This window comes from Calidris pugnax, unplaced genomic scaffold (genome assembly GCF_001431845.1).
Source record: "Calidris pugnax isolate Ruff unplaced genomic scaffold, ASM143184v1 scaffold42, whole genome shotgun sequence".
NCBI classification, from domain to species: Eukaryota; Metazoa; Chordata; class Aves; order Charadriiformes; family Scolopacidae; genus Calidris; species Calidris pugnax.
In genome coordinates this window covers 89,405-102,573 of record NW_015090920.1, presented here as the reverse complement: position 1 = coordinate 102,573, position 13,169 = coordinate 89,405, and the positions used below count along the sequence as shown (strand labels likewise).

Here is a 13,169-nt window from a genome sequence, read left to right as displayed (position 1 = left end):
GCAAAACCTTATTAAAAAAAAACAACGTGCTTTTTTTAGTTTCTCAGCTCTGGCCAGTGTTGACTGCATTATGCCAGAGGGGAGAAAGTTGGGTTTTTGCAAGGATCCTTTCAATAGCTGTCTTGTTTTCTCCTTTCCCCTCCAGCCATCACACTGGGCCGGAGGAGCGTGCTGCTGGTCCCTCCTGCCGTGACAGGGGCGGCTGTAGCTGTCAGCAGGGAAGGAGCACGGCACCGGCAGGGTTGATGCTGTTCCTTTCTTCTGCTTCTCTCTAGCTGGGGGACCTCGCTGCTTCTGGGTGATGCTGGGTGTCTGGCCTACACGTTTTGGCCATTGAGACATCTCATTTGTGTACCAGGTGGTTTCTCAAGCAATTTAGTCTGGTTTTGGGTGATTCTTATTATCCTGATTTCCTCCTTTATGTCTCTTTAACGTGCCTAAGAGAGGTGTGCAAGGCTCAGGGCATGAGCAGAGCTATGTGCTCATGGAAGTGTTGCGGTTGTTTGGAATTGCTCATAACTAGTGAAGGGCCTGGAAGACAAATCATATGAAGAACAGCTGAAGGAGCTGGGACTGTTTAGTATGAGGAAGAGGAGGCTGAGGGGAGACCTCATCACTCTCTACAACTACTTGAAAGGACACTGTAGAGAGGTTGATGCTGGTCTCTTCTCACAGGTAATTAATGACAGAACAAGAGGGAACGGCTTCAAGCTCCAACAGGGTAGGTTTAGACTGAACATTAGGAAGGAATTTTTCACAGAAAGAGTGGTCGGGCATTGGAATAGGCTGCCCAGGGAGGGGGTGGAGTCACCATCCCTGGCTGTGTTTAAGGGCCGTTTAGATGTGGTGTTGGGGGATATGGTGTAGGGGAGGACTATGTAGAGTAGGGTAGATGCTTGGACTCGATGATCCCAAGGGTCTCTTCCAACCTGAATGATTCTATGGTTCTATAAAGAGAAAGGTATTTCTGAGAGTTCCATCACACAGTTGCTACACAGCCTCAGTTGAATGCCTGTGCAGATTTTAAATTGTTTTCTGAATTAAGAGTTCCATCTCTGCTTTTGCAGATACGTGCACTTCTGCACTTTTGCAAGCCCCTTGCAGTGAAGGCAGACTAGTCCCTCATATAACTTCTAGGGCTTCTTGTGTTTGTGTAGATGCTGGAAATTCTACTAGCCCTAGTCCTGAAGTCCTTTTCAGCTCAGGATCAAGGTAGTACTTAATCCTTTAGTGGCTTTTTTTTTTTTTTTAATGGGGAAGGGTAAATCCCATCTCATAGCTGAATCAGCAGATAGCTGGTATGTATGGGGAGAGGATGACACAAAATCTTTCACAGCCAAATTTCTAATAGATGCTTTAACTGTTAATTCTGCTTCTTTTCACCTCGTTTAGCTTAAGGAAAGCTGCTTTTCATGTGATTGAAGGCACTATGGTACAGGAGACAAATATTTAACTTCCTCAAGGGAGGAATGATGCTATAGAGGAAAGCAAAATACTCTCTGGTCAGCTGCAGTTGGTTATCATGGAGATGGTAATTCCTGCAGGTCTTTGAGTTGGTTATGCTCTGATAAAGTGAAAACATTAATGTCTCTATTACTCTGGTAAAGAAGCTGCATTAAAATTTATCACCGAAGCATGTGGTATTTATATACATTTTTGCTTTCTGTAAGCATACATTGGCTTTCTAGATGCATTGCTATGTTGTGCTGTGTGCCTCTAAGTGAGCAGAAACAGAATTGCTGGAATCTGTAGGAATTCGGAAATTAATCTCTCTGAAGTAACTTCCTCAGCTGCATTTTCCTCGAAGGTAAACAAGGATAGCAGGGCTGTGTGAAATGACTCTGAACTGCATGTCCTTTGCATCTTCATTACCTGCACCCACAGAAGTTTCCAAAGTACCTACAGTAGATAAAGTGCACAACTTCTTTGTCAAAAAAACCCAAATCAAAACAAAAGACACACCCCCTCGCCTTCCACCCCCACTCCCTTCAAAACACCCTGAAAATATATGGTACTTCTTTTTTATATTTTATTTAAACTTTCACAGGCATCTGCACAGAGATTTCTCTTCAGCTGAGGTCACTAGTGGTGAGGAAAAGGAATTGAGTGATTTTAGGCAACTACCAAGGGCAGAGGGTGGATGTGGCATTTAGGTCATGCTGGCCTGAGCTGCTGTGTTGAAGTTACGTTGAACCAAAAGGTTTCAGTGAAGTCCTTTTCAGACAACTTCAGCTATACTTAGCCGTACTCCGGGTGTATTGGCTCATAGCACTGTCTTTTGCTAACCTTGAGATGATAGGTCTTTGCCAAATGTTACTTGGCCTTCATGATCCAGTTGTGCTGGTTGGTGAATTGGAAAAATGTATATATTGCAAAAATTACAAAAAAGGAGACAATGTGGCAGCATCTCACCATTTTAAGAGCACGTTGCTTGTTCTTTAGTAACTGAGAGAGGCTTAAATATCACATTAACGGTAGTCTCTGCATTTTTCTGTAGTCAAAATTCATGTAATGGCTTTGGCTTTATGTTTATCCAGCCTTTTGTTTCAAAAACCTTAAAACCAACTTAACAGACATTTCAAAATGTCGAGTATATACCAATTAAGTCTATGAGTCCTCATCAAAAAGGCACTTAATTTTGTCTTGACCTTTTTAAACCTTCCTCTTTGGTTTTTAAGCTTACAAGTAAGGAAGTCACCTCTTCAATTGGCCTTGCAAAACTTATTATGAAAGTTCATCAACCCAGATTCTGCTCCCATCATATGTTACCATATGAGCATAATTTTACATTTTTCCCCTAAATTATTGGTCATGTAACAGGCATGAACCACGTTACTCAGTCTGTGTCTAGCTGTTCCCTGGGTGTTTGAGCACTGCAAGTTACGAAGGTGGCAGTTTCTTCACTTAAAGTAGTTCTCTGTCTTGCTGAACAAGATTTCTTTCCAGGTTGCATTTATTCAACCTCTCCAGAGCCTGTGGGCCTGTGTCAGTAGAGGAACTGGGCTGGAGTCCTGGGTGAGGTGTGAGTACTCACTTGCAGCTGGCCATGCCCAGCTGGCTCTGGTGGTGCCTTCTGCTGGGAGGAGGTGGCAAATGGAGAAGCATGCTGCCTTACAGACCTCTTTGGAGGCTGCCAGATCACTGGGAGTTGGGCCTTGGCTTGAGCAAAACCAGACTTTTTGGGACATAAATTAGTTTTATTGCCGAGGAGGTTTTATTGCATGAATTTGGAAGGGAAGGTTGGCATTAAAGGCCAAAACCAAACCAAAACACAGCAACCCAATGGTTCTGGATGTCCCATGATTGCTTTTGAGCTCAGCCATCAAAATGTTTTCCAAGTGGCACTTGGAGGCATCACCGTCATTCCCAAACTGACAGTGAGTATGAATGGAGCATGAGGAGGTCCTGGCTGGAGGTTGTGCAGATGTCATCGCCACCCAGCAAATGCACAGGGCTAAAATTGAGTTGTCTGTGGGAAGTACCATACAGTTCCCTGTAAAGGCTCTAAAACCCCTAGTCCTCAGTGGAGCTGATCTCATTTGACTGATTTCTTTGGCTTGATGGCTTTTTAACTCTTGTTTGAGCAACTTTGTATCTACCCTTTTCCCTAAACTCTAGTCTTAAAACTGGCAAGGACAGCCCTCGATGCTGGGTGGTAGTTGTGGTTTAATGGTAATTCGAAGGCTGAAATACAGCTAAGATGTGACTTGAAGGAAAAGAAGAAAAATAAAAGGTGAGGACAAGCAAAAAATTACTCAGCACGCAGAAAAGCCCAGCTCCTTCAGAGAGGGGATGCTTGGCTTTGTAAAAGATGAGGAGTCACCAGAGCCGGGCTGGAGTGAAGGGGTGCATGCCCTCTCCATGGCCAGCAGGCCAGGGGCACAGGGGCTGGGACAGGCTGCCAGACCTGCAGGAGAAGTGACAGTCACAGGCCTACCCGAGAGACAGGAGGGTTCCCTAGCGCAGTCAAATGGCTCTGACCAGTTTTGTTGTGGTTTTGGCACTAAAAAATTTTCTATGCGTGTCCTGAACAGTCTGTGATTTTAGTCTCCAGAACAAACGTTCCCCCGTGTATTTGGTACAGGTGTCACAAGTCCATTTGCTGGCAGCAGTTTTGTTTGCCCATTGCTCATGTAACTGCTGCTGAAAGTGTCGTTCAGGTTTTCAGTCTTAGGGTGTAGCAGGATAGCAGAACAGAGACTGAAGGTGCCTAAAACCCCATGCTCTTCAGGGAGAGTCTCCAGCAGGAGCATGGACTTCCTAGTGTGTCCTAACTTAGTGGCTCTGGGAGTCAAGTGCTAGCCAAAGATTAAAGCAATCCTGAGCATTCCTGATACCTTATGTTGTGTATCTCCAGAGCTGCATGTATTTTGGGGGCACATACTTAAACCTTGTGTCTTAACAAAAAAAAAAGAAAAAAGAATAGGGGTCCTTGTGCCGCCAAGGCAGTGCAGTACTTGTTCAGTGTTCTGTGTAAGGCTACGTAGGGAAAAGATTAGAAAGGCCAAAGCCCAACTAGAGCTTACCCTGGCCTTGGATGTTAAAAACAATAAAAAGAATTTCTATAAATATATAAGTAACACAAGGAGGGCTCGGGAGAATCTCCATCCTCTATTGAATGCAGAAGGTAACATAGTGACAAAGGATGAGGTACATAATGTCTTCCTTACCTCAGTCTTTAGTAGTAGAGTAGGTTGTTCCCTGAGCACCCAGACCCCTGAGCCAGCAGATAGGGGCAGGGAGCAGAATGAAGCCCCTGTAATCCAAAGGCAAGTGGTGAGGGACAAACCTGATCTCCTTCTATGACAAAGTGACCCGCTTGCTGGATGAGGGAAAGGCTGTGGATGTTGCTTACCCGGACTTTAGCAAGGCCTTTGATACAGTCTCCTACAGTATCCTCCTGGAGAAACTGGCTGCCCATGGCTTGGATTGAAATCCCCTCTGCTGGGTTAAAAACTGGCTGGAGGGCCGGGCCCAGAGAGTGGTGGGGAATGGAGTCAAATCCAGTGGGTGGCCAGTCATGAGTGGTGTCCCACAGGGTTGGGTATTGGGGTTAGTTCTCTTTAACATCTTTATCAATGATCTGGATGAGGGGATTGAGTGCACCCTCAGTCAGTTCACAGATGACACCAAGTTGGGTGGGAGTGCTGACCTGCTGGAGGGTAGGAAGGCTTTGCAGAGGGATCTGGACAGGCTGGATGGATGGGCCAAGGCCAATGGGATGAGGTTCAACAAGGCCAAGTGCCGGGTCCTGCCCTTGGGTCCCACCAACCCCCTGCAGCGCTCCAGGCTGGGGGCAGAGTGGCTGGAGCTGCCTGGCAGAAAAGGACCTGGGGGTGTTGGTGGCCTGTGGGCTGAACAGGAGCCAGCAGTGTGCCCAGGTGGCCAAGAAGGCCACCAGCATCCTGGCCTGTGTCAGGAGCAGCGTGGGGAGTAGGACTCGGGAGGTGATTGTCCCCCTGGACTGGGCACTGGTGAGGCCCCATCTCGAGTGCTGTGTCCAGTTTTGGGCCCCTTCCCACAAAAAATACATTGAGGTGCTGGAGCGGGTCCAGAGAAGGGCAACAAAGATGGTGAGGGGTCTGGAGCACAAGTGATGTGGGGATTTTTTTGTGTGGTGGTGTGTGGTTATTTTTTTGTTTTGGTTTTGTTTTTTATCAGAGTGAGGTTGATGGTTGGACTAGATGATCTTAAAGGTCGCTTCCAACCTAGATGATTCTATGATTCTTTCCTTTAAATTTTGCACTGTGAAGAACAGGGTGGTTTCTGCTAGGCCACTGGGCCTGAGAAGAAGAGCAGGCAGTTACTGAACAGTGCCCTTTGGGGTTACTGTAAATTCTCCTGACTATTGCACTGTAAATACTCATTGTATGTAAACCTTTTATCAATTTCAAAGCCTTTTCAGATTTATCTGAAAGAAATTCGGAAAAGGTGTGAGTTGTTTGGCGAGGATAAGAGAGGTCCAGAATGGCTCTTGTAGATACTCTCTGATTCTCAGGTTAATTTGTCATCAATTACCACCTCATAAAACTTCGGTTTCTGGAATGGGAGAAGCAAACTGATTTTGATTTGTTGCAATCAATCCATTGTTGAAAGAGCTTTCAAATACTTCATCCACGAAGGACCTTCGTTCCTTATCTGTTTTGAGGGAAGGGTTTTTGCTATGGTGCTCTCCTATGGATATCTCAGGAGCTTTCCAAAGCAATCTGCTAGTTGAATGCTGCTTTTCTATACAGCAAGTTCCTGTGTCTGTTGTTCACCACTTATTAAATTAAGAAGTATATTAGATGGTTGAGCTACCAGGCTAAGCTTGCTGGGACAGAAAAGATGGATCCCTTTTTGGCACTATGAGTTACAAGCATCCTGATCCCTTGCCATGTGGTAGGAGTTCCTTGCTGTGTTTGCTCTCCCTCTCCCCTCCTGTCTGCCATGGGGTGACTCTGCAAGCCTTGCCAGATCCCAGCTGCTTGCTTTTGTTCATGTGGCTTATCTGGCTGTGCCTCAGCTTCCATTTGTCTTGGGGTGAGTAAGGCCAGAAGCAGCTATCCGTGTGTGATTTTCTGAAGGAAAGTTAAATCTTTGTCAAATGAGCACTGCCTCAGTGAGAGCTTTATGGAGATCTGGATAAATGAGGCTGCAGAGAGAAGAGATTCCTTATCTCCTCTTGTCCCTCCCATGCGAATAGTGCAGCTTATGGCAAACAGATGATTTCTATGAGAGTGTGAAGGACGATGCTTTTTGACTTCATTTGCTGTTTACCTTGTTCTGTGAAAGGTCCTTCAGACTGGGCACTTTAGCTCCCTGCCCTCTTCCTTTAACATGAGGGATGTCTTCCTGGCCTTTCCCTTTCAGCAATTACGCTGATCTCTGGATGTTTCCATTGAATCTGTTGTTTAGAGGCAAGATGCTGGTCTTGGATGCACTTTGGTCATTATAACTGTTCAGCTCTTTGGCTGTTTTTCATTTCAGTTTCCTTTAATGGTATCAGTTGGTAAAGTGTGTGTAAACGATAGGTACTTTCAAAACACATGTAGGCGAGAAGCTGATCTGTCGAAGTGAAGTGGTGGCCAAGCGTGGGGTCGGTGTATGGAGGCAGTGCAGGTCCTGCTGCAGAGCATCCCCAGCACTGAGTGCTGCAGGGGGGTGGGAAGGGGGGACACTGCTGCTGCCCCCTCTCCCACCATGCACAGCCTGGGCACGGGGCAGATGGTCTCTGTCAGGGGGCAGCGCCGCTACCCCGGCTGTGCCTTACCCTCGCCCCCACGTGCCTGGGGAGTGGGAAGCATTCGCTGCGCTTGTCCCAACCCCTCTGTCCTCCAGCAGACCCACCCTGCTCCCTGATGTCACCAATGTGCAGGAGGGTGTCCTGCCAGGAGCTGCTGCCTGGTTTTGCTGATACATTCAAAGCAGATGTCTGTGTTTGCACAAGCAGCAGTGTCTGCTGTTCGTTATCTAACTGGCAAATACTAGCATTGCTTTTGCTTTACACTCTTCCCAGGAGCTTTGTCATGCGTGGGCATGCGTGGACCCCTTCAGGTGCCATTGCTGAAGTGCCAGGACACCATCAGGGAGCTGGCCTCCCTTCAGAGGTCCTCACCACACTTGTGCTGGGGAGCCCTGGCCCCAGCCAGGCGGGCATGTGGTGGTCACTGCCTGGGCTCTAGCAAAACGGGTGGGAGAGGTACAGGGGCAGTCCCTCCATCCAAATCCAGATGATTTGCAGGCTTTTCCAGAAATCACCACATTGGTCCTACCCAGCAGTATGTTCAAGGTTTTGTTTTGAACTGCACAAGTTACAATTGTGTTGCTTTTTTATTTTTTTGAATGGCAGCTGGTGTTCCCATGAGTCTAAGAGCTGGCGTTCAAGGGCCTGGTGTGTGATTCCTCCGCTTAAAACCACCTCTACTTTGCCTTCTCTGAGCTTAGGGCTTTATACTGGCTTCTTTTTCTGCTGAATGCACATGGGTACATAGAAGAACATGAGTCACGAAAATGGGGAATCTTGTCAGCTGAATGAGCACCATTATTTAACGAGCCCTAATTCACTTTCCTCCTTTCCCATCTTTCTTAGAATATATCTCCTACTAAAGACTTGAAAACAACAGACTTCACAGAAGTGCATTATTAACTGGCCTTCTGATGGGACCTTAAATTCTTACTAGCATTTTATTATTAATAGACTGTAATGAAATTTATAGAACTCTTGGTAAGCGAGTGTTTGATGAGTGCATCTGTTTGTCTCATGTCAGTTGATAAAAACAAAACAAACTCATGCTGCTTCCCTCTTTTGATTTGTTTTTTGTAGCAAACCTTTCCCAGTGATGTCCACTCCATTGAAGAAATTTTGAAGGTGAGTACTCTTGAATAATAAATATCTCTGGGTTTGTTTATGTTTTGCATGCATTAAAGTGGGGGGGAGAGGAGGGAGGGAGAGGGGGAAATACTGCCCTGATTCTGCTCTGTCACACTAGAAGTGTGTTTAGGGGTGTGCTGTGGAGAAGTACAGATAAAAGTTAGCCTCGGGTATAGCTGGAGTTGTGAGACCAGTACATACTGGTCTTCATACCAGTATGTAAGTATAATACAGTGCAGTGCGGTCCAAGAGCAAGACTGACAAGTCATCTGAAACCACCAGAGCTGCTCCTTCGTCAGGTCAGGGTGTTGCCATTACTGAGCACGCGTCCTCCAAAGGTGCTGGGCATGCTGCCCTCCCGTCTGTGCTGCCAGCCCCAGCAGCATGGCCGTGAACAGGACCATGCACCTGCCTCCTTCCCACCCATCAGCCCATGGTACTGTTTCTGGGCTGCTTCTCCTTCTCCGTAATCCCAGTCCGTTCCTGCAAAGCCGAGCCAGCTGTGATGCAGTACTGTCTCACTGCGGGTCAGACCTGGCTGTGCAAACAGTAGCTGGTCACACTGATACCGAGAAGACAGTTCCTTGATGTCACATACTATTCTGAGACACTGAAGTCCTAACAGAGGTTTCTGTGATTCGCCTCCCTCACTGTTGCTTCAGGTTGCAAAATCCTGTGGCCTTTATTGCTCTCAAGAAGCTGTTGTTGGGGCAGCATTTCAGCTGAAAGGTAATTGTGCACAGGTTCTCACTAGCTGTTTGTACTGCTTGGTGTTGCAGCACAAGTACTCCTCCTGGAAGTACTGCATCCTTTTGTGTTTCATGAGATACTAACAGGCAAGAAAAGAGGGTAATGCATAACACTGTTTTTGTAGCAACCCCAGGGAAGCACGTACAAATACATGAAGAGGTGTAGTACAGCATATTGAGGAGTTCATCATGTATTGAAAGATTGCCCAGCTCGTGAGTGATGTGAGCAATGAACTGAACAGCGGGAGGGGAGAAGGGAGAAGGCAAGGGTGGTAACAATGCGATCGAATAGTCACCCGGGTTAGTTGCAGGCTGCTTCCAGGTCTTGCACAGAAACCCCTGCAGATTGCTCTGCTCATTGCTTACTGAGCCAAAAGTAGCCATGTGGTTTCATTCCCTCTAAGTCTTTGTGTTTCGTGCCATTTCTATTAGATAAGGAAATTAGGGACGCATCCAAACTTTCATATTGGTGTCTTGAAGAAAAAATGGCATTTGTAAGTTATGACACAGTAGAGATGTCCACACTTCAGTCTATTTCATGCTAAGAGTACAAAAATGTACTTTGCACTGACACGTTTCTCACTAATTTTTTTTAAGCCCCTGAGCAAAGTGCATGTGGTGCACACTCGTCATGAGATGCTTTCAGCATGAACACAACTCCTAACTTTCACCTGCTGGTGATGGTGGGTGAGAGTAAGGGCAGGGGAACAGGGAAGAAGGATTCCTAAAGATAGCACATTGGGCAGTCTCTCTCTTGTTTGAAACCACGTCCCGGAGCTCTGCACAAAGATGCCTTGGTCAGAGCAAAAGCCAATGTTCCAGGCAGGATAGCACGGGGAACGGCTGGCAGCCACAGCTCCCTGGCTGACCTCCTTGAGCTATGGAAAGCCTTTTGGAGTGTTGTTGCTGTAAGGGGATACCAGAACTTCCGTAATAGGAAAGTCCTGCGCTTTGAATAACCCCAGAACTACTCGTACAGGTTTTATTTACTTTTCCCTTTATTAACTGTGATAGCTGTAAGGCTGAGGCCTAATCTTGCAGACACAGTAAGTACTTAACTCTCTACAAGCTTACACTGAGATTGCTGTTACTCAGGCAATGCAAGTGTGCTTGCAGAACAGGAGCAAGTCCTCACCCTGGTCTGGCGGCTGCGCCCAAAGGAGGGCTTCTCCATAAGGAACTGTCTCTCGGGTTCACACTGGGTCGACAAGGACCTCATTGGCAGATCCCTATGAATCTCTTAAGCATAAAACCTCACCTGTCTGCATCGGAAAAAAATACTGTAAGCTGCTTCTCTAAATCTCTTTCCAGGAAATGACCCACTCATGGCCACCTCCCCTGACAGCTATTCATACGCCTAGTACAGCAGAGCCTTCCAAATTTCCTTTCCCAACAAAGGTAAAACGCTCTCTTTTTGCCAGGGCTTTTGATAAATTAGAATAGACCTTTCCAGGTCTTGCATGTGTTTTAATCTGATTTTGTCCCCATTTCACAGATAAAGGCTGTTAGGAAATATTATCTTTAGAAGCAGTCAGAAAATGGGTCTTGAGGTGTATAAGAGCTGCAATACATCTTACTGAGAGCTAGATCAGATTGTGCTTCTTATTTTTCCTTACTTATTGTTCAGTGATCTATATTGTAGCATAATTATCTTTCCTCTTTTATTTTTTAAGCAAGCTTTGTATGTTTAGAGTTCTAAGATGTTTGAGACAGAGGGGGAGATGAATGAATAATGTTTCAGTGACTTAAATATTTGTTATAATGGTGGACTTCAAATGTGACTGCTTTACAGAAACATTTTCAGCCTTTCATCTCCGTTGCAGCACAAAACCATTTTATCTCTACTGCCAACAAAAATATTTGCTGGCTGTGTTCAACAGAAGTGCTTGACAGCTCTTCTGAGCTTTTTTTAGTATTTCCTCAAAAAGGCACATACTACTAATGTGCTACCAACACCTTTTTGGTGGCAGTAGCCTGTGTCATTTCTGTCCATGTTAAGCTACATCAGGCCTGCTTAGACTATGGACACTTCAAAGTCGTACTTTGACAAGTTAGCCAAAGTATTCGTTACAGTAAGTAACACATGAAAAAAAACCCACAACGATATGCTGCTGTTAAGAGAGAGCTGATTCATTTTCTTCTCAATTTGCACTTTGTCCTTTCTTTCTAGGGATCGCACCATGTTGGATCTGTAGCCCAGAATCACAGTAAGTGGAAATGCCAAGAAAACACACTGTTAGGTGTGTATTGACAGATAGGGTTGTGTGTTGTGTGTTATACGTTGAAGAGAGCATCAGATGTTTACATTGATTAAGGAGCACGATTTCCTGTGCTTTGTTGAATTTATAAAATGCTTAAGAGATTGTATACACTCATTACCTAGAAATTTGAGCACCAGTTCAGTAGAGAACAAACAGTAATTCGTTAGGAAGCCCCATTTTGTTTGGTGAACAATTACGTCCTGCAAGAAAGTGACTTTCTGATCTGATGCTCAGAGACCTTAGGGAAAAATACGCTACAAGTGAGGCAAATAAAACCAACTGATTAATTTTTGATTTACAGAACAGTATGATGCACCTTCAAAAACGTTGCCTTTTTCTCAACCAAGAACATCGTAAGTAACCAGACTGATTTCCCATCTCTACTGTGCAGTTGCTTAAAAGAACCTGGAATGAATTACAGTATGCTTTACTTGATGACTCCAAAGATTAAGGCTCTATCAGCCCGATTTTTCTCAGGAAATTTCGATGCAGGGAATTTGCAGAAACATTCCTGTTTCATTCTTATAACAATTGTGTTAAAAACAAAACACACCAAAACATAAGGAAAAAACCCAACTCTTCATGTACCAGATTTTTTTTTTTTTCCTCTTTTTGATCTGTGGCTACTTAACATCTTGTCACACTTAGCGCTACTCAAACTACTGATGATGTATTCAGCTGACCCAAATTGTAAGGGATGCACAATGAATCCGACCTATTCTGCGTATTGGTTTGAAGCCTGTGAGGGCTAGTAAAGCTACATCTACCAAAACTGTGAAAACTAGGGGTGAAATTTTAAAGCAGTCATATGATGGAAGTTCCTGCAATTGTCCAAGGACCAGTTTTCTAAAAAGTGTTGTTGTACTTTTAATTTTTATTTTGAAAAGCAAGGAAGCAAACAAAAACTCTACTGTGGTTTTCTAAAAACCTCAATTTATATTCTCATAATGTTAACTTGTTGCAAAGTGGGGTGAAGATGAGATTTCGGTAGCTTTTCTTAATAGTATTTCTATATTTCTACTTTTCTCCATATAGTTATTCTTTTCCCTATCGTGTCATGTTTCCTCTTAGAAGAAAGCATCTTAGAATTTCAGTGAGGAGTTTCAGTGTAAGATGTTTATGCACAATCACTACAAAAGTTTTAGGAGGCTAGGAAACAGTGCCAACCGATAAATTATTTTCTCCACTAGAAAAGTTTAAGTTGGTGGGTAAAATAACTTGGTACTGTCCTAATAGGTGAAAGTGATTATCTGTTTATTAGGTTAACTACAGAAATTGCTTGAAAGTAGTTTTGTGGGTGCTGATGTTAGTCTTTCAGGATTAACCTCACCAGATGGCAGCATTGATAGCCCTGAGTCACAAATAGAAATCGTTCTGTGTCTGGAAGGCTGAGGGGACCGTGTGCGAGGCAAATGCTGAACCACTGAATGCCTGTCCGTTCATGGGATATATAAAGATCTCCTGTTACTCCATGATTACTCATGTTCCAGGGGAGGCTGCAAACTACAGACTACAAAGCTTTCTCAGCTTGTTCTCCTTGTCACAATTAAGAGGAAGAGCATCTCTCCCTCTTGGTTGAGATTGTAGAATTTTGCACTCGAGCTCTGTAAGATCTGCCAAATAACCCTTTTCATACCATTCCAGCATCATGCAGAGGAGCCCTCTCTGGCTGGGAATGTGGGATAGTGTCTTGCTGAGCAGTCAACTCCTCCCTTAATCCATTCTTTATTTCCTTCCTCCTCCTTCCACCCCAGCTTGCTCCTCCTGAACAATTTCTGGGAATTTTCATTTCACTATTGAAAATGC

At 44.9% G+C, this 13,169-nt stretch overlaps 1 protein-coding gene across 3 annotated transcripts in view; it reads left to right on the top strand.

Moving 5' to 3' along the window:
- The window catches only part of AFF1 (AF4/FMR2 family member 1), an 88,314-nt gene that overhangs the window by 52,010 nt on the left and 23,135 nt on the right, over positions 1 to 13,169 (top strand). For all 3 annotated transcript variants that reach the window (XM_014949884.1, XM_014949883.1, XM_014949882.1), the window contains exons 4-7: positions 8,306 to 8,350; positions 10,414 to 10,500; positions 11,273 to 11,309; positions 11,665 to 11,716. In XM_014949884.1, coding sequence (XP_014805370.1) covers positions 8,306 to 8,350; positions 10,414 to 10,500; positions 11,273 to 11,309; positions 11,665 to 11,716 — 221 coding nt within the window. The remainder of the gene's footprint in view (positions 1 to 8,305; positions 8,351 to 10,413; positions 10,501 to 11,272; positions 11,310 to 11,664; positions 11,717 to 13,169) is intronic.